Here is a 25,445-nt window from a genome sequence, read left to right as displayed (position 1 = left end):
CACTTCCGGGCACCACAGAGGCGCGAGGGAAGCATGAGTGCCTACAAGACCCAGAGGCCTTTGCGCCAGCAAGGATTACCGGAAGTGGCCGCGCTCTTACCCAACCCCCGCCTCCGCGCCCTGTGCATGCCGGGATGTGTAGTCTCAGGCTCCTGCCCCGGAGGGGCCGGCCCGCTGCCCCGGGAGGAGTCGGGCCGCGCAGGATGTGAGCTCACAGCTGCGGATCGCTGGCGGCCAGGCAGCCACAGGTCGGGGCCGGACGGAGTACGCTCGCCCCCAGGGACGGTGAGAACCGGGTCCTGCTGGGGAAGGGGATGGCACGTCTCCGGGGAGACGGAGAGCTGGTGCGGGCTGGCGGGCTGCCCGCCGCTCTCCCCGGGCCGCCTCTCGGGGCGAGGGGAGCTCGCCGTGCCCTCCCGCCCCGCGGCCCTCGCGCGGCGGGCTCTAGGCCCCCTTCCCTGGGAACCCAGCCGCTTCCCCCGCGGCGGCTGCGGGCCCTGAGTCGTGCTTAGCCTGGATGTGTGGGTCGGACCCGCCCCTAGCTGCGGGCACCCCCAGAGCCCATTCGCTCAATCCGGAAGGAAGAGAGCCGAGTGGAAACTTGATCGGCGCTGCAATTACTTTCTGGGGCGTCACCTGCTGCGGGATTCCGGGAACCCATTGGTCTGAATGGAATCTGAGCTGACGTCAGCGGGAGCTTTGCAGGAAGAGATTAGCTGTGGTCCGACTTCCTCTCCTGGCAAACCTTGGCATTTTGGTGCCTTTGCTGTGGCAGAAATGCATGCGTGCTTTCTTCGGTCCTGGGAAGCACATGTGAACCCCGTCCTCCTGTCGAGGGACAGCTGGTGGGTGTGGAGGCGGTGGCAGAGGGCAGGGTGTGGGCACACTGCTGGTGAGGTCTCCTCTAGGCCCTACCGCATCATGCCTTCTGACCCACGCTGCTCCCTTGGCTGGGGGGCTGTGCCCAGGTGACACAGGAATGGCAGGAGACCAGCCCCCCATCAGCCACTGCCCCCTGGGTCCTCGCGGCTCATCTGCACCCTCCCGGTTCGTCCCTACCGCAGCCAGCGGGGTCTTCAGAATAGAGAAAGGTCAGATGAGAGCACTCGCCTGCTTAGAACCTTCCAGGGGACCCCTGGGCTGTGTTAGTATCAAACCCAGACCCCCTAGTTCCTCCCTTGGCCTTACACGGACGCCACCTCAATGCCAACCCTCACCCTCCTTTTAGATTCTTGTTAACATTGAGCTGCTTCTTTGAACTGCTTGAAAGCAAAGACCGTGTTTTTCATGGTTTCTTCCTGCTTCAGAGTTGGCACTCGGTAGTTTCACTGCTGAATGAATTAAATGAGCCAACAGACTTTAAATGATTAGTGTCGTTCCTGGCACGTAGGAAACATGCCTTGAGTGTTAGCTGTGAGGTTTTTAGTAAATGAAGTTGAGTGATTTGTTTCCTAGGAAGTCAGAAACATCATGTAGAATTTGCACCATAGGGGCGGTCTGGCTCCCGTGCCCCTCCCCTGCGCTCCGTCAGCGTTCTCGTTCACACATCACTGTGTCTGTCTGTGTTTTTTTAAAAGATCTATCCCTATTGGAAAGGCAGATTTACAAAGAAAAGGAGAAACAAAAGATCTTCTGTCTGTTGGTTCACTCCCCAAGTGGTCGCAACGGCTGGAGCCAAGCCAGTCCGAAGCCAGGAGCCACTTCCAGCTCTCCCACGCAGGTGCAGGGTCCCAAGGCTTTGGGCTGTCCTCCACTGCTTTCCCAGGCCACAAGCAGGGAGCTGGATGGGAAAGCGGGGCTGCTGATATTAGAACTGGCGCCCATATGGGATCCTGGCACACTTTAGCCACTAGGCTACCTCACCAGGCCCTGAAGTGCGTTTAGTTGTGTCATCAGATGTTCTGTTGTTTGTTTCTTTGTTTTTTATCTTCTTTTTGGAAAGGTAGAGAGGAAGGGATAGGGCTAGACTTCCACTTAGGAAAAAGAAGTGAAAACAGCCAGCCTGTAGTTGTCTGGCCTCCAGCCCTGGCCAGTGGCAGCAATTTTAGGAGCTTGGGGCATGGCTGATGCCAAGAAAAGGGTCGGTCAGTAAGCCCACTTGGGCCAGGTGACCCCTGCCAAGGGCTGCTTCAGCCTGAAGCTGCTGTTACTTCCCCCAGTGAGCGCAGGCCCAGACCACACTTGCACCTGGTGCCTCTGCTCCTGGAGAACTCTCAGGCTGGCTGAGGAGCCTGGGGGTCCTGAGAAGAGAATAAATAGAATCTGCCTGGTAGATCCGGAGTGGGGGTGTCCCTCAGGCCCAGGGAGCCTGGAGGGATGTGGTGGGGAGGGCCCTGGAGCTGTAAAGCACAGCAGGAAAGTCTACCCACGCCCCCACAGTAAGGCTGTGCCAGGGAGAGCAGCGTGGTCAGGGCCCTGCAGTTGGCCCCCGCAGTCTGAGGCCTCTGTTCTAACCTCCATGTCCTCACCTGTCTCCCGCTCCCAGGACGGAGAGTATGAGGCTCAGGCCTCCACTGGCTGCTCGCCTGTGACCACGTCCACCACGGCGGAGTCTTCCAAGCCCACCTCCTGCCGTGTGGTGATCTACCTGCAGCGGGAGATGTCGGGGGACACCTGTCTGTGCCCAGCCTCCGGGTCCAAGCCCAAGCTAAGCAGCTTCAAGGGAGGAGGGCTGGGCAACAAGTATGTGCAGCTCAACGTGGGCGGCTCCCTGTACTACACCACTGTGCGGGCACTCACCCGGCACGACACCATGCTCAAGGCCATGTTCAGTGGACGCATGGAGGTGCTGACCGACAAAGAAGGTGAGGTGCAGGGCCAGGCCTGGGGAGACGGCTCCGGGGTGGGACTCGATCTAAAAGCCTGGCACATACAGAACTAGACTCGCTGCTCGTTTTCACCTGGAGTCTCTGGTAAGGCTTCTGAGTTCTTGGAAATTATTTGTAGAATGCAGGCTGTTCAGGGAGAAGATCCATCCCTTTTAAGTATTTAAAATAGGACTAAACGTTCCTGCAGACACTCCCCAGTCACTACAGGGAATGGCCAGGGAGCAGTGGCTTCTGGGTAGCTGGTGGAGGCCTCTGTGGGCCTCCCTCTGCTGGATGCTGTGCCAGCTCTTGAACTCAGGGAGTGGGGGAGGAAGGGACTTGAGCACCCTGAGCTCCGTGTTCCTCTCCTCACTGCTGGCCTCCAGCCTGCCAGGTGGCCTGTGCCTGTTTGGGGGTCCCTGGAAGCCAGTGGTGATCTTGGGGGGCATTTGCATCCCTAGGCTGGATCCTCATAGATCGATGCGGGAAGCACTTCGGCACCATTTTGAATTACCTCCGCGATGACACCATCACCCTCCCTCAGAACCGGCAAGAAATCAAGGAACTGATGGCTGAAGCGAAATATTACCTCATTCAGGGGCTAGTGAACATGTGCCAGACAGCCCTGCAGGTACGTGGCAGAGGTGGAGGCGCTGGCTGAGCCCGGGCCACGCCGCTCCCTCGGGGACACGAGGGTCCAGCTCCCAGTGGCCTGCGTGGCAGAAACAGCTGATGAGTCCCAAACTGGTTACGTGTGGCAAGGCGAGTGCCTGGGCCCAGGGACTCACACTCCGTCATGCCAACAGGCCTGGCTTCTGTTTACTTACCTGGATAGCTGGACTTCAGGCTTTCTGGAAATGGGCTTGCTTACTGCCTGGCAGCTTCTATCTCCCGTGGGCCTTGTGATGTCAGTCTGATGCCCCTCACCCAGCCAGGGCTGGCCATGGCAGAGGGGTTGAGGGGGCCCCGGCTCCAGCTGACAAGCTCTGCACTCTGTGTGTCCCTCACCCAGGACAAGAAGGACTCCTACGAGCCTGTGTGCAACATCCCTGTCATCACATCTCTGAAGGAGGAGGAGAGGCTCATTGAGTCATCCACCAAGGTAATGAGACCCCGAGGGTGGCCGGCGGGGATGCCAGGCACCGGGCCAGGCCTCACTCCCCCTTCCCTTACAGCCCGTGGTGAAGCTGCTGTACAACAGAAGCAACAACAAGTACTCCTACACCAGGTAGGCCTGGCGTCTGCTGCGGAGCCTGGAGCAGGGATACAGAAGTCGCTAAAGGCGCCTGGGGTGCCGCCTGCAATCCTAGCACTGACTGTGGGCTGGGAGCTCTCAGAACCTGTTGAAGGAAGTGGGAGAGCCAGGAACAGAGAACAGAGGAGGGACCTGCAACCAGGCCCTGCTGGGCCATGACCAGGGCAACATGGCACAAGGTGGAAGAGTGGGGCCGGGAAGCTTAGAGCCTCCTAAGCCTCCTGCAGCCTTTGGACCTTCCCCCAGGCTCACTGTCCCTTGTTCCCTTGTCCTTTAACAGCCCAGTTAGCTATATCCAGGTGGTTGCAGGACACACATGTGCCAGTGCCACCCCAGCAAGGAATGACCACCTGCCACTGAAATAGCAGGGTATCACTTTCATTCTGGGCTTAAGGACGGGAAAATTCTTCCCTCAGTTCTCTGCTTTACCTCAAGAGCAGCTCCATTCATTTTCCTCACAGGCCCTCAAATCCAGAGGGTGCCTTGTGACCCTTCTTCTTCTTGCCCTCGTACACCCTGACGTGGCTCATTTCGGCTTGACGGGAGCATGGGGAGGGCCCAGCATGCCCAGCAGTGTTCGCTTCCCCTACCCCTGGCTGAAACCTCACTCTCAGGCCTGCCGGCCCTCCCGGGTTTTTCAGCAACTCTGATGACCACCTGCTGAAAAACATCGAGCTGTTTGACAAGCTCTCCCTGCGCTTCAACGGCCGCGTGCTCTTCATCAAGGATGTCATTGGCGACGAGATCTGCTGTTGGTCTTTCTACGGTCAGGGCCGCAAGCTGGCAGAGGTTTGCTGCACCTCCATCGTATACGCCACAGAGAAGAAACAGACCAAGGTGTGTGGGGTCTCCCTCGGCCTGGCAGTGGGGGTGGTCGGCCAGCTGGAGGCCAGTGGGGGTGGTCGGCAGGCTGGAGGCCAGCAGTGACAACCAGTGCTGCCAGCTGAGTCTTTCACCGCGTGCAGCCAAGGGGCCCTGATCGGCTCTTTCCCTAAGACCCCATGGTGGTGGGGAGGAGGGAGTGGGAACCATGGGTTCCTGATGGCTGAGGACCACAGGCTATTGGCCAGCTAACCCTGCAGGTTACAGGAAGTTCTAGACCCAGCCTTCGTGCACACCAGCCCCTCTGGTGGATTAGGCTGGGCTGTGGGAAAGTTCTGTTAGAGACCCAGTGCCTGTCTCCTGAGTGTTGGAAGGCCTTCTGGAGCCAGCACAAGGCCAAGCCTCCGTTTTCTTACCACTTCACCCTAGGTGGAGTTCCCGGAGGCTCGAATATATGAAGAGACACTCAACGTCCTACTCTACGAGACCCCCCGAGTCCCTGACAACTCCCTGCTGGAGGCCACCAGCCGCAGCCGCAGCCAGGCTTCCCCGAGTGAAGACGAGGAGACCTTTGAACTACGGGACCGGGTGCGCCGCATCCACGTCAAACGCTATAGCACTTACGACGACCGGCAGCTCAGCCACCAGTCAAACCATCGTGACTGACAAGCACCTTGGGGAATCAGGGCACTCCCATTTTGGGGAACCCCACCGCCATACTGCTGCTGGCTGGGTCTCTGCTCCAGCACCCACGACAGCCCCTGCCTGGGAGGTCAGAGGGGCTCCCTTAGCCCTCTTCCCTAAGGACTTTAAACACGTGCGTCTTCCTGCCCCACTTATACTCTGGGAAGGACACCCTGCTCCCCACCTGCTAAGGACATAGCCCGCGGTGCCCCACTGAGTACCCCTTTGCTCTGTTGCAGGACTCTAGGGAGTCGGGTCATGCCAGGGGACAGGCAGCTTCTGGTGCTGTGGGGACCCCATTTCCCTAACAGAAGGGGGGGCTCCTTTTTCCCTAAGGCATCTAAACACAGGCTTGATGAGCTTGGTTTTTTAAAAAAAAGAACTAGGAAATGCCTAATTCTATATCTAGCAGCCAAGGACTGGGCATTTGTGACCTTCCAGGGTGCCAAGACCTCACCTAAGCCAGAGCCGTGGCCCTCTTGATGCCTTCGGGCTGGTCTCTGACGCACTTTGTTCTGTTATTCAGGAGACTGACATTCTGCCCTGACCCCTTCTTCCCTGCACAGCCTGCCCAGGGCGACATTCAGAGGCAATAAAGCAGATTTGAGCGGCTGTGGCTTGGCCAGCCTGGCCCACAGACACATGGCAGGGCCCTGTGGTCACAGCTGCCCTGTGACGGAAGGCGTATTCCCTGTCACATGCCTGTGACAGTCACTCCTGATTGCTCTTTGTGATTCTCTCACCCTTGGGTGCCATCAGCTCCAGGACATGCTGTCCTCACAGGGTAAAGCCAAGTGCCATCACAGGGACAGCAGGAAGGCCTGAAGCATGTGGGCGCTGGCTTGCAAGCCTGCCAGCTAAGGACCGACCAGCAGCCCTTATCCCACAGCCTTGTGCTTGGCCAGCCACCCACTCTCCCCACAGCCGTGCTACTGTTCTGTGTCCCAGCTGGGGACAGCGATTCTGCCCAGGGGTTAGTCTCTGGACCCAAGATGAGGGAAGCGGCCCGAACACCTTGGATGCCACCTACCCATCTTGGGTAGTTTAACTAGAGGGGTGAAGCGCCAGCTGGAGGGCAAGCTCCTCTTCCAAGCTTGAGTTCTCCCTTGTTCTGTTTGACTTGGCCCTGGAGAAGCAGCTTATCTGAATTCCTCTGTGAAGGAATGCCGCTGAGGAGGGCGCTTCTGCCAGCCTCACAGCACAGCTGGCAACAGTCCCCTCACCCCTGCGGAAGTGCAGGTTGTCAAATTCATCCTCTTGATTACTATGGCTCACTGACGTGGCTGCTCACAGTTGACTCCAAGGAGAAAGCTACAGGCAAATGACAGGATGGAGCAGGGCAACTGTGACTTGGGTCAGGCATTTTGCATGTTAGATAGAACAGAACATACAAGCAGCTCTGAGACTCCTGAAGTCACCTGCTGTGATAGGGGAGTTCTTCCAGTCCTCAGCTAGAGCCAGGGGACAAAGCCATTTCTTTACCCAAATTCAGGCTTTGCCCACAAGGACTGGAGGCCACTGGCCTGTTGTCTCAGCTGCCCTCATGAAGCCGCCTTCCCCAGAGATCTTTTCACGCCTTTCCTTTGACCACTGGTCTCCTGCAGCCTCCACTCACTGCTAACATTGAGGTGCTCAGCCGTCTCGCTGGTGACTAAATTTCTTCCCTAGAAAACACTAGTGCGGGGACTGGCATTTCTCCCACTGAAAATACCTGTTTGGTCTTAAGGAAAATACTAACATTGAACTCAATGATGTGATCTTAGCTTCTTTAACCAGGGTCTTGGGAAATTTGCCCTGAAGGGTTCCCAACCGCATTCAGGAAGGAGCTTTGGCTGTGTACATTTTCAAGCTTCAAACAGCCGAGGGGGAAGTGGCCCTAAAAGTACAGACACAGGCCACAGCTTGTGTGTTTCTGAGGAAACTGGACATCTGCAATTAATGCAGACCAGGACCAGGTTTTACTGAATGTGGGATGTGACCCCAGCCTGCCTAAAGGCCAGCACAGCTCCAGGCAGGAGTATCTTTATCGTATAACTCAAGATTTTCTGAACAGCATAGGTAATGTAAACACTACTTTATAATAAAATTGTGTTGCACCGCAGTGGTACCGAGTGATGTTTTCAGCAAGGGGAGAGCGTGAGCAGCTTGCTGCTGTGGGCTTGGTGTATTTATGCTCATCGCAGACCACGTGTTCTGGTTAGGTCATGAACCCACCTAGCTCAGTTGCTCTGCATCCCAGGCTCGCCTGGTGGAGGATTGAGGACAACACTAGCAAGGGCTAGAACCAATTTAATTTCAAGAATAAAACTATCTCTTTAACAATCACTGCAGAGTAGGACTTCTAAGAATCAGAACAAAATGCAGCGCAATTCTTCTCTGGCTCTTGGAGATGTGACAGCAGCTTGGCTCAGTCACTGTCCTTGGCTGAATTCCCACGTTTTTGGCCTGGATGCTGGACAGACACTGCTTCCGGAAGCCCGCTGGCTGGCTGCACTCCTCTCAGGCCCAGCGAGGCTGAGAGGCCTATGGGTGGTCAGAGCCAAGGATGGCACACTTGCCTCACTGTTTCCAAGATGCCAGAGAGGCTGAATGTATGGCCCTGATGCTGGTCTCCCTGTGTCCTTGCAGAGGTGAAGAACAAGCACATCCCTGACAGCTCCTAGTGCCCCCTGGGAGTTGACCAGCCAAGGAAACCGACACAACCCCACAGAGGGGACAGCTCCCTGGAAGGGCAACATGGAAAAGAACCAAGAGCCTCCACTGAGCCATGAGGCAGCCCTGGGCCCTAGGGGCACAAACCGCAAGGGTGGCCAAGCGTGCACTGGTTTATTGACCAAACTTAATGTTCCAGACAACTTGTGACAGGCCAGGAAGCTCCTACAGTCCTGTGGCAGCTCAATAGTTCCATGGTGGAAAGTTTACTGGAACACAGTGTAGACAGGGTTTATAAATAGGCCAGCCTTGGAGGAGTCCTACATGGGTTTTCCAAAGAAAACAACTGCATCCCCAAAGGGCCCCAGGATCAAATGGTGCAAAAGATTAAGAGACTCAGTGTGGCCCGCAACCAGGAGAGAAGAGTCTGCAGCAAGTGCGGGATGAGACATGTTCCTCTGGTGAGCTGGGCCAGGCTCTCGGCCTCAGTTGGCCTACCAGTGAAGGCCTGAGGGTGGTGTCTTCTCATCTTTATTGCTTTCCAGGGAGAAGGGTGGGATCCGGACATCAAAATGGGAACCATCAGGTCTCTCAAAGCGGAACGTACCCCTGTGGGTCAGAGAAGTAGGGTTCAGGGCTGAGGGGTACCCCCAAGTCCTCAGCTCTACAGCCACAGCACGAAGAGGCCTATGTGTTCCTGACTAACCCATGGCGGGCTGACTGACCCAGCGACCCAAGCACCTCCCTTGGTCCTAAGCAGAAAAAGCAGTTGTCCCATATTCTGGTCCTTGCACACAAAGTGCTGAAAACTACCCAGCTGCATGCTCAAGTTCAGGAGAGAAACACTGGGAAGGGGGAATTACATGAACACCTCAGTGTAGTATCAAACCATCAGACCTCAGTCCACAAATCCTAAGGAGTCCTGGTGATCGCGCAAGTCCCACACAGCAATGAACACCTGACCCAACGCTGCACACATGAGCTCTCACTTTCAGACTGGAGCTGAGGCGTCCCCACCAGCACAGCTCACTCACCACATGTGCCCACTGGAAGCTTGCAGGGAGACGTGGCTGCTATACTGGAATGCCGGCTGCTCTTTGGATAGCACTGGTTCCTGTAAAGGTGCAGGCAAATGGGGTAGGCCAAGCCCTTGGGACATGGCCTTTCTACCCCGAAGCCACACACTGACAGCCATGTCACCAGGACTGCATGCTCGCCCCACGGGGATAACCTGCCAGGACCTACTCACACAGCAGGGCCACTGACCTGGGCCTTTTATTCTGACTCTGAAAGATAATCTCAAGACTGAATGTCTGAGGACACTGAGCTGGTTCTGTAGCTAAAAGCTCACCTTGTAACTGCCAATATCCCACATGGGTGCCGGTTTGTGTCCTGGCTGCCCCACTTTCCATCCACCTCTCTTGTAGAGGACAGCCCAAAGCCTTGGGATCCTGAACCCGTGTGGGAGATTTGGAAGAATCTCCTGGCTCCTGAGTTTGGATTGGTTCAGCTCTGGCCACTGTGGCCATTTGGGGAGTGAACCAATGGATGAAAGATCTTTCTGTCTCTCTATTTTCTTCTGTAAATCTGTCTTTCCCAATAGATCTTAATTAAGAAAGAAAGAAAAGAAAGAAAGCCAGCTAGCCAGCCAGGCCCTGTCACTACTAGTTACAGGCTAGTTCTTTGGCTTTTCAATCTTACTATCTTCCATCTATGAAATGGGTTGTAAGGACTCTATCCCACAAGGTAACTGAAACATCTCTAACCCAAACCCACCCAACATATCAAAGTGAGCTTCCATCTGTAACCAGAGAGGAGGAAGTCCCACTCAAAGCTGCAGGCCTGCCCAGCGACACTCACCCTGCCCACCACGCCTCGGCCTCGCACTGTTTCCAAGGTGCCAGAGAGGCTGAATATCCTCCAGTGCCGCTCCCGGAGCTGCACCACGTCACTGTCGAGGTTCTCCAGGCGGATGCAGTAGCGCCACTGCAGGGCATGGCGGAGACAGAGTTCATTTTGAAAAAGAACAATCTTGGGCTAGTCAGCTGCACCCCAAATTCTATCGCAAAAGGCAACAACAACTACTTCCTGCACTGCACTGGCTCCAGCATCCCCCGACCCTCCCACCCCAGAGAATATCCTGGCTCCTCAGCTGATTCCCAGGCTGCAACAGGCTTCTCTCCTCCCAAGGGAGACACTCACCCAGTAGACGTGGGAATTCTGAGCTTCCTGGGAAAAAAAAAAAAAAAAACACAAAGTCAAGTCCCAAGGGGCAAAACAATCCTGTTCCAATCAACATCTGTCCCACAGAGAAGCACTCCAAGCAGCTGAGTAACAAACCAGCTGTGAATATCAGGTTGAAGATGACCCAGATGTGCTCCCCAAGCCCAGAAAGATATCCCTCCTGGCCCCACTCTGCTCCTCCCACTGCCACAGAGCTGGACGTCAACGGAAGTCAGCTACAGGGTCCCGGCTGGCCCTGCCCTCCTCACTGGGGCCATGTTCTCTCAGGTCTCCCTACTGCAATTCTCTGCACGTTCTAGGTAGGCCTCCCTGACAACCTGGAGGACAGGATGGCACTTATTCATACATGTACCCCCAGAGCCTAGCTTGCAGCCAAGCAAGACACAGCTCCACACTGGTGTGGCTACTGTAGAGGACATGTGATCAGCCTGTTACTGATCATCATAAGCGTGTGGCCATTCTGTACACATTCCTCCTGTACCAGACTCCTTCCTGGGACCCAGGGGTTCCGGCTCTGTCAGCCTCTGCCCAGAGGCTACTCAACCCCCCACCCCTAACACAGGAAGCACATGGGGGCCAAATTAAGAGGACAAGGTGCACGTTTAGAGTGACCCCACCGGGAACAGCCCATAAAACCTGAGTCTAACACTGCAGGAAAGGGCGTAAACCAGGTGCATACCCTCATGCCCATGTAGAAGGGGATGACCGTGACACGGATATTCTCCGTTGTTTCCCGGTGGACGTCAGAAAGCTCCAGCCAGGGGTGGTTCTTCTCTTGCCAGGCCCGCAGTGTCTCCCGAGCCACAAAGGGGGGTGCTGGGGCAAGAGGGAGCTGGTGAGCACACCCAGATCCCAGGGCATCGTACCCACTCTCCAACTGCACCTCCCAGGAAGTCCTTCTGAAGGTACAGAGGTGAGCAGGACACAGCAGTGAAGCAAGAGAACTGCGGGGAAGAGGCACAGAGCCGGCGCCGAGCTGGCCCTGAGCAGGAGCAGATGGTGGAAGCTAACTGGAAAAGCAGACCTCGTGCTGCTAGACAGCCCTTGTGAGTCACTCCTCATCAGCCTGAGCCTCGGCGCCCTATGTGCAAGACACGGGCGCTGCCTCTACATCCAGATCAACAAGGATGTAACTGCCACTTCCCTGGCAGGCCCAGCAGGACGCTGAAAGGGTTATGAAAACAGAGCTCTGGGAACCTCTCCATGCCATGCTCCCCCTGCGGCTGGCCCCATTTCAACTTCCCTGTCTGAGAAATTACCTTTAGTCTGGTCATACAGGAGAAACCTTTCAAAGAGCTCGTGTTGGATGGGAACCTGGTCGGTGGAGGTGTAGGGGAGGATGTCCTCGTGACTGACATAGTCCAGGCCTGGCAGACAGGAGAGGGACAGGACTGCTGGTACCAAGACCCCGCCCAGCAGGTGACCGCACATTAGCCTCCCCTCCATCACAGACACCAGTCAGAAACTCTACTCACCAGGGATAGCATAGAGGGCCCGGCTGTCGTCATGGTTAGCCAAGAAAGTCACAGCTTCTGTCTGAGATCTCTGGGACTAAGGCAAGAAACTTGATTAAAAGCTTTCATGAACAGTGACCCATCCTGATGCTTTGGCGCCAAGGCAGATCTGGGATGTATTTGCCCACCCTGACTCACTTTGCTCCCATAGGGGTGCAGGCTTGTCCCAGAACCTGCAGGCCAGCCCACTTGCTTACTTACTATATGTGGACAGTCACGGGCGTCAATCAGCACCTGGTAGTAAGTATGGGTTTTGCCTTTCACCTCCTTAGAGCCATGGCCAGCGGGGTTCTCTGCTCTGTGGGGTGGGACAGGATAATCAAGATCAGCTGGAGTGAAATGGAAGCTGTACCTACCACACTTCCTCCCACCTCCTCGCCTCAACAGGCCTCTGGGCTGAGAGGCTACAGCACCTGCCCGCCACACCCAAGCCCAACTGCTCCCGTCAACAACACACAGTGCAGCCTGGAGGACCCACAGCACAATATCATCTTTCGTCTTCCTCTCCGATGCCACCTGGAAGAAGCAGGCCATGCTGGGAGAACCCACCTTGCGAGTCAGTCCCCAGGGCCCATAGCAGCCTACTCTTCTCACACCCCAGGCGTTGGCCCTTTGCTTTTGTAATATATCCTAGTGGCGGGCCTGGCACAGTGACCTAGCGGCTAAAGTCCTCTTGAGTGCGCCAGGATCCCATATGGGCACGGGTTCTAATCCCGGCAGCTCCACTTCCCATCCAGCCCCCTGCTTGTGGCCTGAAAAAGCAGTCAAGGACGGCCCAAAACCTTGGGACCCTGCACCTGAGTGGAAGACCCAGAAGAGCTCCTGGCTCCTGGCTTCAGATTGGCTTAGCTCCAGCCATTGCGGCTGCTTGGGGAGTGAATCATCAGACAGAAGATCTTCCTCTCTGTCTCTCCTCCTCTTGTATATCTGCCTTTCCAATAAAAATAAATAAATCTTTAAATGAATGTATGTATGTAATATATATCTCCTAGTGGTGATGTGAAAGTAGAAGACTCCACTGAACACCAAGAAATCAAAGCAACTGGCCTCCGAGGTGTCTTTGAGCTACCGACAATGAAAATCAAGGGTAGCTCACAAGAGTGTTCAGTGCCGACACCATGGCATAATGGGTTAATATTCCATCTGCAGCACCAGCATCACATATGGGTGCTGGTTCAAGTCCCAGATGCTCCACTTCCAATCCAGCTCCCTGCTAACATGCCTGTGAATGCAGCAGAAGATGGCCCAAATCCTTGGGACTCTACACCCACATGGGAGACCCAAAAGAAGCTTCCAGCTTTGCAGTAGTATATAAACTAAAATTGAAATGTCAATGAAGTAGTCACAGGATGTGGTTAAGAACTTGCATTTTTTTTAAACATATTGATTACTCAATACCATGTCAATTAATTCCGTAATGTTGTAGATTGTTGTTGATGTTATGTTGTGGCTTTTAATTGATCGGGATGATATTTTGCCAGCTCTGCCTTCAGACCAGAGATGGTCTCCCCAGGAAACCGTTGAATTTATCTGGACAATAAGATGCTGGACTCTATGCTTGGTATACACTTGCAATGAAAGAATCTTGACTGAATTTGAAATGTAATACAGCAACAAGGTGGAGGAATCCACCATGGGTGGAGGGCACCGGGAGGGGTTGGGGGAATCCCAGAGCCTATGAAACTGTGTCACATAATGCAATGTAATTAATTTTAAAATAAATAAATAAATAAAAAGCTTCCAGCTTTGGATCAACCCAGCTCCAGCTGTTGCAGCCATTTAGGGAATGAACCAACAAGTAGAAGCTCTCTTTCTCTCTGTAACTCTGCCTTTCAAATAAAAATACATAAATCTTCAGGAAAAAAGCAAGCATGCTCTGGGGGTTTGAAAGGACCCTTCTTGCATTAAGACGGTTCTGGCACTCAGAACATCTGTCTTTACAGGCGTTAGTGCCAGAGAAGCACTGTGCGGCTGTCTATACAGCCCACAAGGACAATGTCTTCTCCCCCAAGACCCTGGTTACAGATATGTACCACGCAACAGGCCTCCTGCGAAGGCCCTGAGACACAATGACAAGGAAACTTACTTTTCTGGAGCTGCAGAAGCCACATCGCGGTCATAGAGTCGGGCCTGCCAGGGAAACAGGACGACTCCTCGGTAGCCAAAAACACTGTGAAGGAAAAGCTGGGAGGAGAGGGATGCCTCAGTGAGCCCACAGCTCAGCAAATCCATGCAGTGGGGCCGAACCACAAAGCAGTCCAGGAAGCAGCCCCTCCAGCATATGGCCCCACCACGCTGTGAGCGAGCCATATCAACTCTGGAACACTCTCGGGCTCTTCACCCATCTGACTGCACCCACCCTGCAGTGCTCAGCGTGAGCCCACAGGGAGCCTTCCCTCTCTTCCCCGTCAGCACAACGCAGGCCAGCAGCCACCTGCACATCATTCATTCCTTTCTCAACAATGGGAAGGCAGGAGCCACATGCACTGCACTCTGTGATTTAAGTCCAAGGCCTGGTCCATTTTAGGCATATAAACACAAACACGGGGGCTTGGTGCAATGGCTCAATATGCAAATCGTCCACTTCCACATACCAGGATCCCATATGGGCACTTGTTCGTGACCCAGCTGCTGCATTTCCCATCCAGCTCCCTGCTTGCGGCCTGGGAAAGCAGTCCAGGACGGCCCAAAGCCTTGGGACCCTGCAACTGCATGGGGACCCAGAAGAAGCTCCTGGCTCCTGGCTTCAGGCTGGCTCAACTCTGATCATTGCAACCATTTTGGGAGTGAACCAGTGGATGGAAGATCTCTGTCTCTTTACAAATGTAACTTTCCAATTAAAAAAGAAGAAACTACTGAACTACTGAAAAAAAGTCTGTCTTACATAAGATCCTAAATACATATATATATATATTTTTAAAGATTTATTTATTTTTATTGAAAAGTCAGATATACAGAGAGGAAGAGAGACAGAGATGAAGATCTTCATTCCAATGATTCACTCCCCAAGTGACCACAACAGCCAGTGCTGCGCCAGTCCGAAGCCAGGAGCAAAGAGCTCTTCCGGGTCTCCCATGTCGGCAAGGACTTTAGCCATCAGGCCACCACGCCGGGCCCCTAAATCTATTTCAGTGGACATAAACCAAAACTGATAGAAACAGAGCCTCATACCCACAGCTCACCCTACTCTAATTAGTCAGAGAAAAGAACATTAAAGGTCCCCACCATCCACTATGTCAGAGGAAGCTCCAGTCCCCTCGCTTCTCTTCAGACCACACTAATCTGCCCATAGATACACAAATGCTTTCAAACTCAGGAGAACTCTCCTTGCGATTTTAACACAGCCACAGCCCACACTGGAGTAGCCGGCTTCAGTTCTTGGCTCTGCTCCCGACGTCAGCCTCCTGCTCAGGCGGGCCCAAGAGGCAGCAGGTCAGCTCCCATCACTAGGTTCTTGGCACTCACGTGGGAAACCTGGATGAAGCTCCTCGGTTCCTCCTGGCTTCATCCCCAGCCCACCCCTGCCAGCATCCGGGAAGCTGAGTCAGTTATCGTAGTGTTTTCTCTCTCTCTCTCTCAGATATATAGTTTTTTTTTTTTTTAAGATGTAGCTTGGGATTCTGTCAGCCACCACACACCAAGATAGAAAACCATACCATTCAAGGCCTGTGATCACGTCTACCTCTGTTGGGAGGCAGAAAACTCCACAAAAGAGAATGACACAGCTTGCTACTCACCTGCCCAGTCTCATATTTTCCATTCTGTTTCGGCACCTCAAACACACCGACTGTTTCCAGCACTTTGCCCTCTGGTCGGTTTCTGAGGAAGAAGAAAAAGAACAAGTAACTACGAAGCTGAAAAGAAGATGGTACTTGTCCATTAGGAAAAAGCTACTTGGGCACTGAAAAACCAGAGAAGTGTTGAGATTGCTGGGCTGGCAAAGGCTTTGCACATCCCTGCCAAGTCTCCACACCAAAGAGCTACCTACTGCCCTTCCTAAGGCCCAGCACTGGGCCCCTCTGGGGAAAGTCTGACCCATCCCACAGTGTTCAATGTGACTGCTCTCACATCACTTTCTTCTTCTTTCTTTTTTTTTTTTTTTTTGAATGGCAGATTTACAGAGAGACGAGAGAGGTCTTTCATCCACTGGTTCACTCCCCAAATGACCACAACGACTACAGCTGAGCTGACCAGAAGCAAGCCGCCAGCAGCCAGGAGTCTCTTCCTGGTCTCCCATGTAGGTGCAGGGGCCCAAGGACTTGGACCATCCTCCACTGCTTTCCCAGATTGTAAGCAGGTAGCTGGATCAGAAGTGGAACAGCTGGAACTAAAAACTAGCACCCATAAGGGATGCTGGCACTTGTAGGTGGAGGATTAGCATGCTGAGCCAGAGCACCAGTCCCAACTTTCTTCTGTCTTCATTCAGCATTCTTATCACGCCCTCACTCTTTGCTTAGGTGGACCCCATATCCACCCTCCTGACCCCCCACGGCATTTTAGCTCTCCATCCCAGAAATGCATCGCAGTTACATGTCCATCATAGACTCGCAGGTCCCCTAGGAATTTCCTGATTAGCCAGTGCTTCCCTCAGAGATTAGTGTATCAGAGGTACTCAAGACATTCGTTCAGCATAATTCCATGTCCACCTCTCCCACATAAATAGTCCACACCTCTCCCTTGAAAGGCTAAATTATCTAGAGATTTCCTGCCTTATTCCCATTATTACTCTTAGTCCTATAGTCTCTCAAGACTGCTTTTTTGCTCAGATTTACATCAGTTTACACAAGGTCTTCACCTGCAGAAAGTTATCACTGCTCCCAGGGAGCAGCATCTCCTTGCAGCCCCTGAAGGTCAGCTCTGTCAGCTGCCTCTCCGGCAGGGGCTGTGTCCCAGCCCCTCACAGCACCGTCAGGCGCGGTGCTTGGCACGCGTCAACTTAGTGCTTCATCACCAACGATCCCCGGGGCCCCCTCTGATTTGCCCGTCCCATCCCCAAACACGCGTGGCTTCATAGCCTCATGCTGCTCTCTTCCCGTGGACCCACGAGAGCCCACCTAGCATCTTTCTGAGGGAAACCTGACTGGGCGAGGGGAATGGAGGGGGAAGCTGGGAGCTCCAGTTCGAAGCCCCTGGGACTGGATTAGAAGGCTCTCTGTTTGGGACCACGGCCGGGGAGGCAGGAGGGCGACCGTTCTCCTCAGAGCCAGCCCTGCCCGGGCGGCCAGCGCTGCGGGCCGCGCGCTCCCTCCCCGGCTCCTGGCACGGACCCAGGCAGCGCAGGTCGGATCCCCACTCAGGACACTTTTCCCAGGACAAACTCCTGTCACGGTCCGCAGGCCCGGCTTCCTTAAGCCTCCTCGCTGGCCCGAAAACACGTTCCCGGGGAGCTCCGGGCCCGGCCCCAGCGTCCCTTCGTTCGCTCGGTCCCTCACCGGGACGAGAGATGCCTCCGCGCCGTCGTGGTCGCCGCTGGAAGGAAGGCCCCTGCTCCCCGCGCCGCACAGAACGGCCTCGGCCCGCGGGCTCCCGTCAACGACCGGGACCACCAACGAGTGCCCACAGCCAGGGCCCGCCGGGCTGCACAACCCGCCATGTCCCGCCCGGACGCCCGCCAGCCCGGTGGCTGCTGACCCAGGGCCCGAGCCGCGGCCGGGCGACGTCCCGCCCCCGCCCCACACTGCCCCGCGCGCGGCCCCGCCCCCGGGGCCCTCCGCCCGGCCGCGCCGCGGCTTCCGGCGCACGGCGGGCGGAAGTGCTGCTGAGGGAGTCGGGCAGGTCACCTGACTGTGGAGTCGACGAGCTATGGCGTCTTCTTTGGTTGCGGGCGAGCGGCTTCTGTGCGCTTTGGGCCCCGGCGGAGAGCTGGAGCCGGAGAAGCTGCCCCGGAAGCTCCGGGCTGAGCTTGAGGCCGTGCTCAGTCCTAAGCACGCGGGCGCTGATCGTCCCGGTAGCCCTCGATGCTTGATACCCTTCCGTCTGCTCCGGGATCTGCACCAGCACCTGAGAGAAAGGGGTGAGCCCCGGGCGCTTCCTGGCTGCCAGGTGTCCCTCCTTCAGAGGTCTCGTTTCACCCCGTCGTTTTCCACCTGCGGAGCGCTCGGCCAGCCAACACACGAATCACCTCAGACCCGCTCCCTTCTCAGTTCTCCTGGCAATTCCTTGTGGATGACAGATTTTGTTCATTTTCTGGTTTCTTGAGAAACACCTTTGGCAGTTGGATCCTTGGACCCTTGAGGAAGTCCAAGTTGTAACAACAGCATCTCCCTGTTTGCGTTTTTCCGCGGTCAGAGCAAGTGTAGCCTAGTCAGTCTGTGCAGTTTAGGAATCTGGATTTCTTCCCACCTTAACTGAAATCTGATTTTTTTTAAATAGGATAAGGCAAGTTGTGTTGAAAGATGCAGCCTGAGATTGGGGTCTGAGTTCTGTTGCAGACAAATTTTTCTTTTCTCTACCTCAGGTAGCTGTGAGGAGAGGCCATAAAACACACCGGCATATACTCGGCTCTACTTAGCATAGCCTCACCAGAAAAGATAAACTTTTCCCCTATAAGAACTAGAAAGGATGTTAGATGAACTAGAGGAAGACTCTCTGGTTGTCTAGTATCACTAGGACCTTTGCTGCAGATCTCTGGCATCAATGAAATGACTAACCCACAGGCAAAAACAGCGATGCTTTGGTTGTAACATGAGCAGGACAGTTGGGAGCTGACAGTTAAAGTGGACTGGGGAACACGAGGATGTCCTTGGGTGGACTTTTGTAGATTTTGTTGAACACGATCCTGGAGGTAACTGGTTTGTTTTAGTAGAGAGGGCCACCCTCTTTGAGCATAACCCTTCAGCTCCAGCTCTCCGCATCATTATGTCTGGGCAAACCTTTTCTTCTCAGATGGCACACTGTACCTTCATGAGCTTCTAGAAGGCAGCGAGATCTACCTCCCAGAGGTGGTGAAGCCCCCACGGGTATGTAAGGCACATAGGTGTGAGGGTGGCTGTTGGTGGAGTTGAATTGCTTCGTGACACTTGGAATATAGGAATTGACTTTGGGGTTCAAAAATTTGCCTTTTCTGTTATGGGTATCTGGGGTGGAGGAACCATATAGCCTTCTGTATTTGACAGCTTGGAAAACTAAGATCATTTCATCCCCCTGCAGGAAAAAAAAATATATAGTTCCCAAAGTAATGGAGATATAACTGGTATATGAGTCTCCTGGGAGCGAAGGGTAATGATACAATTTCCAGCAAACTAAGAGTGTAATTCTCATTTGATTTTTCTTTCAGAACCCAGAGCTGGTTGCACGGCTAGAAAAGATTAAGATACAGCTAGCCAATGAGGAGTATAAGCGGATCACTCGCAATGTCACCTGTCAGGTAACTCCCTCTTCAATACAAGTGTGTGGAAAAAGGACCCTGTGCTGGAAAGAGGCACAGAGGGAAAAAAAAAAAAACAATATGAAAATGTGGTGTGAATACTGTTCAGAGACCATAGGCGCTCTGTACAGCATGTAAACTACAACTTCCACTCATTCACTTTCAGGGTGGGAAACCTCTGAAATGATCAACTTAAAAATTAGCCTGCTGTTAAATATAGCTTCACAGTAGGATGATGGACTTTTATCATTGTCTATTACCTGCAATATCATGGTACACTTAAATAGTAGAATGTAGGACTTGTGACTGTTGTTGAAGGACTGTACTATTGTTACAGTACAGGGGAAAATATTGGGAGAAGGGAGAAGGGGAAATCTGTGCATCTAAGAAACTGAGTCATAAAAAATTGAAAGAAAAAAAAAATTAGCCTGCCGTAAGTTTATGGAATTTCAAGTCCCACCTGCAGTTGCCATGGCAGGACCAAACCAAATGATACTGTAGGCTTTATGTAGCCTGTGGGTCACATGTCCCCCCTCCCTCCAAATTTGATGACTAATTCTTATGCACTATAGAGGTGGGCGTCGGCTCTTAGGTGGTGGCTATGGAGGACAAGGGGTTAAGCCTTGCACCTTTCTACTGCCAGGATTCTCACTGCTCTCTGGCCTGTGCTTGACCTGGAGCAGGACAGGATTGGATGGGCACTTGTGGTCTGTGTCCTCCCCCTCTTGCTCTGTGGTCTAGAAGAGACACTGACCTTGGACGAAATAATCCGTGGAAAAGACAGGATGAATGTGTCAGGGAAGAGGGAAGGTTGGGCCGACACTGAACCATGAGTGTTGCCTGTACTGCCCTCAAGCTGCTTCCATTCAAGAATCATCTGCTTTGTTTCCCCCTAGGATCCAAGACATGGTGGGACTCTCAGTGACCTGGGAAAACAAGGTGAGGTACTAGGAAGCCAAGCCGCTAACGCCTCTTCCTGGGATGGGGTCATGGTGCCCCTTCCCATCCCAGCATTCTGGTGTTGAGTCAAAGTCATTCAGACTTGTGGTTTGAGGGAGAACCCAGTTGATGAGGGAGGTAGCCAGATGATAACAGTCTCCTGGAAAATGCTGACCTGAAGGTTTCTCTTCTGGGTTCTTCCCCAAAGTGAGGCCAGTGAAGGCTTTGATCATCACCATCTTCAACTTCATTGTCACGGTGGTAGCTGCCTTCGTCTGCACTTACCTTGGAAGCCAGTATATCTTCACAGAAATGACCTCGGTAAGTAGGCATGGGGTGAAGCTAAGTGCTCTAGGTGAGGGTATTAGAGGGAAGGGGAGAACACATGGGGAGTTGTCCCACACAGATGAGGTGTTGAACATATGTTTATGTAATAAGCACATGGAGCGTTTGGGCCTTCCAGCAGTCATATGGACAGGAGGACATAGTTCTAAGAGAAGTTGGATCCTGTTTTCTCCTTCCCAAACTTAAGAACTGGGCTGGAGATTCTTTATTAGAGGTACCAGGAACTGCAGAGCTGGGTACTTATATGTGTCCCCTAACCCTCGTTCTCCTCCCCAGCGGGTGTTGGCCGCCCTGATCGTCGCCTCGGTGGTGGGGCTGGCTGAGCTGTATGTCATGGTGCGTGCCATGGAAGGCGAGTTGGGAGAGCTATAACTGGTGCCTCATTGTCACAGTCTGGAGAAGGCGCCCAGGGGTTCCTGACCGCCCATCACGACCTCAGCCAGTCCGCCAGGCTCCTTGTTCTTAGTTCCATCAAGTCAGGGGACCAAGCCAGGCCACACGTGATTTCTCCGGGAAGTTCTGTCTTCTGTGAATTTCCAAAAAGAAGATCCAAGCCCCACCACATCTTCAAGAGAGCTGGTCTGTCAGTACCTTCTCCAGTCATTCTGGGCACTGGGGTTTTTCCATCAGAAGTAAATGGAATCCAGACCTGCCCAGGCAGAAGCCATACTGCCTTAAACTTGTCGCCTTCTCTGGCCCACACATATATGATGCAGACCTGTAATTTTGAGATCAGACGCTTCCAAGGAAGCAGAAAGGATATGTTGTCCCCAGTTTATGCTGGAAGAAGAGCTGATCAGAACACTGACATCAAGTCACAGCAAGATGGGTTGGGATAGACTGATGGAGCTGGAAGCAAAGCAGCTCTCTTGTGGAAAAGGAAATGATCTTAGGCCCTTTTTCCAGAAGACAGAATGGAAAGGCAAATGGGCAGCTCTGTGGTTCTTCACTGTTTAATGGAACCAAAGACCCCCTATGTTATCCTGCTGTTTGTATGTCCTCTTAAGCTACTGCAAACTTAGACGAGTTGGTGTGTCAATAGAATCTGTATGGAACACATAATAGTAGTCCGGGACAGGCTTTTGGCCCTGTTGTTAAGATACCATTTAAGGTGCCCATGCCTCATGTTGGAGTACCTGGGTTCAGCTCCAAGGTCCAGCTTTGATTCCAGCTTCCAGCTAGTGTAGACCCTGGAAGTCAGCAAGTTATGGCTGAAATGGTTGGGTGCTTGTCTGTCACCCAGCTTCGGGTAAGCTAGGTCCTGCCACCCTGAGCATGTAGGAGTCAACCAACAGATAGATGGGCACTCTGGTTTTCAATCTGTTTCTCTTTCTGCCTCTTAATAAGGAAAAGAGATGTATCAACCTTATTTATTTTATTTATCCAATACATATTTGTTGTGTCCAGCATGTTCTTACTGCCAGTCTGTGACAAACAAGATAAAGCAGGGATTTCCAAGGCTGTGATAGTTATCAGTGGTCTGCACCCAACGGCAGCTCTTTCTGTTCAGAGTATGTGCTCCTATGCACACACCTCCCCCTTTTTTTCTTTTTTTTCCAAAGCTCTTTCTGTTCTTACGAATTGTGTTCATTAGCTCAGTAGATTCTTTCCTCTACGGTGTTTGCCAGTTTTATCAGTTGGGAGAGGTGTCAGCTATGAGAAGATTGGGTGAAGAAGCTACACCAGGGACCAGCATTGTGGTGTAACAAACAAAAGCTGCCCTCTGCAGTGCTGGCATCTCATATAGGTGCCAGTGTGAGTCCCAGTCTTCAATTCCAATCAAACTCCCTATTAATGCTCCTGTCAAGCAGCAGAGGATGGCTCAAGTCCTTGGGCCTCTGTCACCCATGTAGGAGACCTAGAAGAAGCTCTTGGCTCCTGGCTTCAGACCAATCAGCCCTGCTATGGCCATTGATGCCATTTGGGGAGTGAGCCAACAGATGGAAGATCTCTGTCTCCCGCTCCCATTGTAACCTTCAAATAAATAAATCTTAAGGGAAAAAAAGTTAAAAAAAAAAAAAAAAAAAACCTACACAGACTTTGTGGAGATTCCGTGGCTGTATTTGTGTCTTCATTCCCTGTGACAGGATGTCACCACAGGTGTATTTGCACATCCACCAGCCATCTGGATCTAGACTGGAAGACATCTGAACGGGAGACAAGTGGGCCTCCTCCAAAAGAGTCTAACCCAAGGACTTCAAATGGTTGAAGCAGGATCATTTCATCTGCCAGCCAGCCATTGGGATGGATTCTCCCTTGGATGCCTGGCCCCAGTTCCCAGGCTGTTGACACTGAGCACGCATTGAAAACTGCTTCGGGGCCCAGGCACTGTGCCAGCTTCTGGGTTAATGAGGTACAAGACCCAGTCTCTGTAGGGAGTAACAAGGAGCCAATGGCTGCTGCACAAGCTGGGCTCCACCTGCAAGGGTGGATTTAGGAATAGGAAACCGGTGGCCTGTCTACCAGTTCTTAGCACAGAAGAGTGAGCTCTGCTAACCCTCCGCCCCTCTGTCTTCTCACCCTTCTCACTTTTCTCAGGTGCAGTCTGTCCAGCAAAGTGCTTGACAGGAGGTCAGAGAAGTTTGGGGCTCCAAGTTTGTCATGGCCCGCTGCACAGAGAAGGTAGTAGCATTCTTTGGGATTTTACAAAGTGTACTGCAGGAGCCCTTTCCTCTATGGTTTCTTGTTCCCGAGGGAAGGAAGCAAATGTTGCCATCCCTGCTTTTGAGACAGAGTATCCAAGAGATGCTATGGTTCTGTAGCAGTGCCAGGGTTTGAACCCAGTGCAAAGCAGTTGCAAGCTCCATACTTTTCCTTCCAGAGCAGAGCAGCCCCAGGAGGGGAAGTACTTAGAATGTGCAGGAGGTGCCAGCTCAACCTCCCATCACCTCAGAGATGGCCCAGCAGCAGGGTCCTAAGCCCTCCAGGAAACTCCCTGTTCCCTGTAATTCAGAGTCCATGTGGAACCTGGCCTATTTAGGGATTAAATTATGGAGATACATTTCTAAAGCAAACAGCCCTTGCCCTGTTCATTCACAGCACACAACAATCCAGATTAAGGTGCAGAGATGGGGTTTTATTTGGGGATTAGTTGGTATTACAGATGACAGTGATACCAAAAGCCAATGCTGCTTACCTCCCCCATACACACTTCACCTCAAATCTGTCAGGTTGTCTCCACAGCCTCGCATCAGAACACGGACAGTCTCATCTCGGTGAAAATTAGAGCAACATAAATGCCAAGCTCGTTCTGTGTTTGTTGATGTCACTCCCTCTGCAGATCCATAGTTCTGACTCATTTGCTCAGGGGGCTAGGAGGTCAGCAGGGGAGGAGCCTCAGCAGTCTCCCAGCTCCCTCGGTAGTAGGGTAATAGCCTGAAGACAGGACTCCTACTTCAGAGACTGGAAGTTGGCATTGAGGGCTAGGACTGAAGACCAGATCTGACAGGAGAGCTGGCAAACATGGTCCCCTGCCTCATCCTTCTGACTGTCCCTTGAACTAAGAATAGGCATAGAGGTCAGGAGGGGCAGTGTGCTAGGGAGCAGGAATTGGGCCCCCGTCACTGCTTGCAGCTGGGCTGGCCTGGAGGCAGGTGAGGAAGGGGAGAATTCTTGATCTAAACCTCCTATGTAAAAGCAGGGGGGCGAAGGAGCCATTTCTCTTACGTTTAGCCCTAGGAGAGGCAAGTTGAGCCATAGGAGCTTTGCAATAAGCTGGGCCTTAGGTTAGGAATGGTCCATGTTGGTGATAATGGCTGAGGCGTAGATGAGGTCGGACAAGCTGCCTAGTGAGGTCTGAGGAGTAGCACACTCCAAAGAAGGGCAAACCACTGAAGCCCCAACCAGTCCCCTTGGGGCTGCAACCTTAGCCCCTGCCCAGCTCTGGCCCAGACTCAAGAGAGGAGCTGCACAGGAGGCGGGCAGGCATGTGGGAGTGCACACAGCTGTGCTGGTGATGGGAGGAGGCCGGCCCCCTGTTTGGGGCTCACTGGGCTGCAGGGGGGTATCAGAAAGAAAGTAGGAGCTCTGGGGGGACTCGGGCCTGGGACTAAAGTCTCCTGGCTTCCTGTCCTTGATTCGCTTGGCACGGCGGTTCTGGAACCACACCTGGTGGGGAAGACGAAGGGGTCTATTCCAGCTCTCGTCACTGCCTCCCTTCCCCCTAGCCACAGAGGCCAGAGCCTGAAATCAGGACTTCCAGAAAGAAGAGCTATGGGTCAAGCCAAGGTTGGCCATCTAACAGGACCCTTAGTTTGGTGGCAGTGGTGACAGCTCACCTGGATCTTGGCCTCAGGAAGGTGAGTGACCTGGGCCAGGTGTTCCCGGGTGCTGATGTCCGGGTAGGGCCATGCTGCGAACACACGCTCCAGCTCCAGCAGCTGCCCTCGGCTGAAGGTGGTCCGCTTTCTGCGGGGAGGACCCAACCCGCTGGCACGGCCTGCTGTGAATAAAGCCAGAGGTCCCAGCAAGAGCCTCCCTCCCAGCCTCAGAAACCTGAACAGGCCCTCAAACCCCTGCTAGAACCACCCCCTCCGCAGCCCCAGCCTTCTGCCTACCCACCACCCCCCATCATGCTCAGGCCACTCTTTTCCCCCACCATTTCACCTGTCACAGGAGCCTCCACAGGGCTGGCCATGGGACCAGCAGAGACAGAGGAATGTGAAAGCCACGCCAGGCTGTGCCCACACCAGGCTCCCCCACTGGGTGTTTTATCCTACTGATGCCTGGCCCCGCCTCCAGGGGGAGGAGGCTTGGAGTTCAGGTTGGGAGAGGCAGCTGGTGTTTGAGGAGGAGGCAGGGGTAGGGCAAAATCTGCC

General features: G+C 53.6%; 4 protein-coding genes across 8 annotated transcripts; 2 read left to right on the top strand and 2 right to left on the bottom strand.

Moving 5' to 3' along the window:
• The first annotated feature begins 205 nt into the window (after positions 1-205).
• On the top strand, positions 206-7,669 carry TNFAIP1 (TNF alpha induced protein 1). 3 transcript variants are annotated; one of them, XM_041000399.1, is made up of 7 exons: positions 206-285; positions 2,486-2,804; positions 3,269-3,438; positions 3,820-3,909; positions 3,983-4,035; positions 4,704-4,899; positions 5,314-7,669. In XM_041000399.1, the coding sequence occupies exons 2-7, from the start codon at positions 2,600-2,602 to the stop codon at positions 5,548-5,550; spliced, it is 951 nt and encodes a 316-aa protein (XP_040856333.1). In that variant the 5' UTR covers positions 206-285; positions 2,486-2,599; the 3' UTR covers positions 5,551-7,669. The 3 variants fall into 3 exon arrangements, with proteins under 3 accessions (XP_040856333.1, XP_040856332.1, XP_040856331.1); XM_041000398.1 differs by lacking the exon at positions 206-285 and having other exon boundaries at positions 1,812-2,804; positions 3,983-4,032; positions 4,770-4,899; XM_041000397.1 differs by lacking the exon at positions 206-285 and having other exon boundaries at positions 1,812-2,804.
• Positions 7,670-7,841: 172 nt separating this feature from the next.
• Positions 7,842-17,638, bottom strand: POLDIP2 (DNA polymerase delta interacting protein 2). 2 transcript variants are annotated; one of them, XM_041000394.1, is made up of 11 exons: positions 17,411-17,638; positions 15,716-15,797; positions 14,065-14,162; positions 12,180-12,276; positions 11,940-12,015; positions 11,724-11,831; positions 11,144-11,280; positions 10,423-10,449; positions 10,081-10,206; positions 9,255-9,334; positions 7,842-8,829 (listed from the first exon to the last, which is right to left on the bottom strand). In XM_041000394.1, the coding sequence occupies exons 1-11, from the start codon at positions 17,569-17,571 to the stop codon at positions 8,715-8,717; spliced, it is 1,107 nt and encodes a 368-aa protein (XP_040856328.1). In that variant the 5' UTR covers positions 17,572-17,638; the 3' UTR covers positions 7,842-8,714. The 2 variants fall into 2 exon arrangements, with proteins under 2 accessions (XP_040856328.1, XP_040856329.1); XM_041000395.1 differs by having other exon boundaries at positions 14,065-14,108; positions 17,411-17,632.
• A 124-nt stretch (positions 17,639-17,762) lies between these two features.
• TMEM199 (transmembrane protein 199) lies at positions 17,763-23,286 on the top strand. 2 transcript variants are annotated; one of them, XM_041001054.1, is made up of 6 exons: positions 17,763-17,991; positions 18,864-18,937; positions 19,255-19,344; positions 20,241-20,283; positions 20,492-20,604; positions 23,167-23,286. In XM_041001054.1, exons 1-6 carry the CDS (start codon positions 17,781-17,783, stop codon positions 23,191-23,193), a joined length of 558 nt encoding a protein of 185 aa, XP_040856988.1. In that variant the 5' UTR covers positions 17,763-17,780; the 3' UTR covers positions 23,194-23,286. The 2 variants fall into 2 exon arrangements, with proteins under 2 accessions (XP_040856988.1, XP_040856987.1); XM_041001053.1 differs by lacking the exon at positions 23,167-23,286 and adding an exon at positions 20,905-22,167.
• A 1,068-nt stretch (positions 23,287-24,354) lies between these two features.
• On the bottom strand, positions 24,355-25,264 carry SEBOX (SEBOX homeobox). Its single transcript, XM_041001055.1, has 3 exons — positions 25,234-25,264; positions 24,906-25,069; positions 24,355-24,735 (listed from the first exon to the last, which is right to left on the bottom strand). Exons 1-3 carry the CDS (start codon positions 25,262-25,264, stop codon positions 24,355-24,357), a joined length of 576 nt encoding a protein of 191 aa, XP_040856989.1.
• Positions 25,265-25,445: the final 181 nt, after the last annotated feature.

Source organism: Ochotona curzoniae, unplaced genomic scaffold (genome assembly GCF_017591425.1).
Source record: "Ochotona curzoniae isolate NIBS_2020 unplaced genomic scaffold, NIBS_Ocur_1.0 scaffold_2453, whole genome shotgun sequence".
Lineage (NCBI taxonomy): Eukaryota > Metazoa > Chordata > Mammalia > Lagomorpha > Ochotonidae > Ochotona > Ochotona curzoniae.
This window is presented reverse-complemented; position numbering and strand designations above follow the sequence as displayed.